The sequence below is a fragment of the Cornus florida genome, unplaced genomic scaffold (genome assembly GCF_030987335.1).
Source record: "Cornus florida cultivar Cherokee Brave unplaced genomic scaffold, ASM3098733v1 CherokeeBrave_3.0.0_Hap2_scaffold_292, whole genome shotgun sequence".
Taxonomy (NCBI): domain Eukaryota; kingdom Viridiplantae; phylum Streptophyta; class Magnoliopsida; order Cornales; family Cornaceae; genus Cornus; species Cornus florida.
This window is the reverse complement of record NW_026775796.1, coordinates 1-3,661: the sequence shown is the minus strand read 5'-3', so window position 1 is coordinate 3,661 and position 3,661 is coordinate 1. Positions and strand designations below refer to the sequence as shown.

Genomic DNA, 3,661 nt, shown 5'->3' with positions numbered 1-3,661 from the left:
AGCTAGCTGCTTTCATCTCCTATGGCAATTGACTTGGTTGACGGATAAGGTCCTATGATTTAACCAAGCACGATCCAAGGACCAGTTCAACATCCAAAGCTAGACCCAGCCTTTTTCAAGATGAACTAACACTTCCGGACTAAGGTCAAGCAATTGATTCAGATGAGGAAGCTGGAATTTCGAATGATCGACCCTTTCTTTCTTTCTGTAGCTCCAGGAATAGAGATCCGAGTCTTGATCCGAGGAGATGTTTAGTTAGTTAAGCTTCTTTCTTCACTCCCGGCTTGACACGACGCATCAATCAGACGATTGAGCGAAGGAGACGAGTCTGAACCCGAAGGGACCATTAGAGGGAGCAACCCCTGAGGAAGACTAACCACAAGAACACAACACTATAGACAGAGCTACGCAAATTAAGAGCAAATGCAGATTTTGCTAAGGCAAGCTCCTTCATTGTGAGTCTTGTCTTTCCAAGCCAAGTAGGCAACTCTTCATCCTCTTCTCGATCCCTGATAATGGGGGCTTCACGGTTGATCTTTTCAAGGCTACCTAATATGCGTTTCTTAGGAGATCTCTCTTATTAGGAAGAGTATGAATGATCGAGCGAAGGACAAAACAAACACCTATTGCAGCACGCCCATTTGAGGAAGATTTTCTTCAGTGCTATTAGTGAAATGAAACCTATTTTATAGCGAAACCACCTTAACCTAAAGAATTCCTCACCGCTCATGCAAGACCAATTCCTCGTTTTCGCTCTGGATCCATCTGCCCCAATTGCATCTCTAGGACTAGGATTAGGCTGCCCTTTCTTCTCCGTTCCGTGGTCGTGTACGGGGACCGGTTGTGAGGTCCCAGTAACCGACCCCGGAGCAGAGTGGTGGAAGCTTGTCTTATATAGAAAATGAGTGAAACTGATTCTGCTTTCCCTTTAGATGCTGATTTGAAGGAGTCAAATCCTATTCATTGGCTTCTGAGTCTTCCTATTCAGTGAAATCTGGGTCGTTGGCTTGTAGTGAGTCTTTTCGCTTCTGTGTAAGTCTTTAGCTTCGGTGATGGGTAGTAGAAAACATGAAAAGTTCGGTCTGATATGGATGTCAAATGAGTGAAATCGGATTCCTTGATTGTAGTTGGGTGCTTATTTGTAGGAGTAGTTCAGCTTCTTTTCTTCCTCACCTCAAACAACATAGCAATCAGTCTTGAGGTACCGTTACAGTTATGAATTCGTTTTCCGCTCTTATTCCTTTGCTTGTGGTGGTGTATGAGTTGTCTGTCATCTGTCCTTTCTTTACTGATTTTAAGTTCTTAATGAAATATGGCTTAAAACCTCCTCTTTCAGGGTGTGACCCATCTATGTAAGAAGCCACAATTCCAATCGATGCTATTGCTATTCGCTAATTATAATAGCGGGGATCTTGATTGACATGTGGAGGCCGAGAGCAGTCTCAAAAGATTATATGATAGCCCCAGAATCGACAAATCCTTCAAACGAAGGACTTACAAGCAGACTTTATACAGACGTACCCGTACCTGTATTTCTTTAAATAAGCTCTCCATTCCGATGGGTGTGCTTCTTTCGTGAAAGATTTTCCAATAAAAAGGTACTACCCAAGGCAGTTTTTTCGTGCAACGTGGAATGGAGGTGGGAAATCTGGTCTTTGCTTATAATAATGGAATGATTGAATTGTCACTTCCTTAAATACTATCCTTTCATCAAAGTGAGATTCTTGTCTATTTCCTATTGAAGAAACTCATTGCTCATGGATAAAGACCGTTTCGACATCAAAAACGACAGTCATAGCGGATTCAGAATTGTGTAATCTACCCGTTGTTCTATCTCCGATTCAACACTATAGCATGCAGCCGATAATGGAGAGAGATATATATAACGTGTGCAGTGAGGGATCTTTATATTCTATTATAGGCAGCCAGTCTTTACTTAACTCGGCCCAAGCAACGCTCCTTCACTCCCATGCCTTTCTTGGTCGGACCAACCCAACCGGTGATTTCCATCTTCCTGAATTGGGAGAGCAAGAACAAGTCTCTCTTTTTTGGGGGGGAGCAGAGCAGTCAAAGAAATGAAGCAAAGCAAATGATTTTTATAGAATGGCTATTCCTCACAATTTCTTCTTGTGATGCAGCGGAACCATGGCAATTAGGATCTCAAGACGCAGCAACACCTATGATGCAAGGAATAATAGACCTACATCACGATATCTTTTTCTTCCTCATTCTTATTTTGGTTTTCGTATCATGGATCTTGGTTCGCGCTTTATGGCATTTCCACTATCCAAAAAATCCAATCCCGCAAAGGATTGTTCATGGAACTACTATCGAGATTCTTTGGACCATATTTCCTAGTATCATCCCTATGTTCATTGCTATACCATCATTTGCTCTGTTATACTCAATGGACGAGGTAGTAGTAGATCCAGCCATGACTATCAAAGCTATTGGACATCAATGGTATTGGACTTATGAGTATTCGGACTATAACAGTTCCGATGAACAGTCACTCACTTTTGACAGTTATACGATTCCAGAAGATGATCCAGAATTGGGTCAATCACGTTTATTAGAAGTGGACAATAGAGTGGTTGTACCAGCCAAAACTCATCTACGTATTATTATTACATCTGCTGATGTACCTCATAGTTGGGCTGTACCTTCCTCAGGTGTCAAATGTGATGCTGTACCTGGTCGTTTAAATCAGACCGTCATTTCGGTACAACGAGAAGGAGTTTACTATGGTCAGTGCAGTGAGATTCGTGGAACTAATCATGCCTTTACGCGTGCGCCCGGAAACATAGGCCGACTGCTGGGCCCACTCTGGCTCAGCCGCACCACCCCAGGTGCGAGCCACCCGATAAGCAAGCTATTACAGCGAGCGGCTGGAGCATTAGGGAGCCGAGGAGCAAGGCAGTAGATAAGATAGAAGAAGGGGCCAGGCTCCCGGTGGAGCAGAGGAGACGGTTAGGATAACGAACTTGAAACGCGGAGCCCGAGCGGCCGGCGAGCGAGTGGTTAGTGGCCAATAGCGCCCTAGTGGATGGCATTCCTCTCTGCGGCTGGCACTCGAGGAACCACGGGGCACTCTATACAGAGCAAGCAAGTCTGAGGGATGAGACGCCCGCGCAAGGACCTCCATTCTCATTAGGAGGTCGAACCAAGGACCTATGGAAGTCGGGGCTACCCCGTCCCCATGGGCAAGGCAACAGTGTCCTGAGGGGGGAGTTTAGAGGCCTTATAGTAGCACGGACTTACTTCTTTTTCGTTCTAGGTCATGCGAAGGGGGCCAGTCCAAGATCGTACTATATCCTCTACAAAGACAACAGACGCTCTCAACGGCTAGGCGCCACTCTCTTTCTTACTTATTCCAACTTTTTCATTCTTTCGTGTCGTGCCGCGGTGAACAAACAAAACAAAAAAGAAGAGGGGCGTCTCCGCGGAAGGAGAAGGACCTGCAACGGCAGAGACTACTGACTCTCTTCTTGTTCCTAGCCGTCTGTTATGAGTCCGGGAAGCCTGGAATCCTCAATATGAGGGATCCCTCAAAATAGAGAAGGGCGGGCAGGATCGAAGAGCTTTTATAACACTCAACTGCTCAGGAAAGGAGCAGAGAATTCGAGCCCCATCTTACTAATAATAATGAAGGGCTTTTTCA

General features: G+C 45.0%; 1 protein-coding gene across 1 annotated transcript; it reads left to right on the top strand.

Moving 5' to 3' along the window:
- Window positions 1-1,531: 1,531 nt before the first annotated feature.
- LOC132291005 (cytochrome c oxidase subunit 2-like) lies at window positions 1,532-3,655 on the top strand. The gene has a single exon (XM_059790180.1). The coding sequence runs from the start codon at window positions 1,970-1,972 to the stop codon at window positions 2,921-2,923; it is 954 nt and encodes a 317-aa protein (XP_059646163.1). The 5' UTR covers window positions 1,532-1,969; the 3' UTR covers window positions 2,924-3,655.
- Window positions 3,656-3,661: the final 6 nt, after the last annotated feature.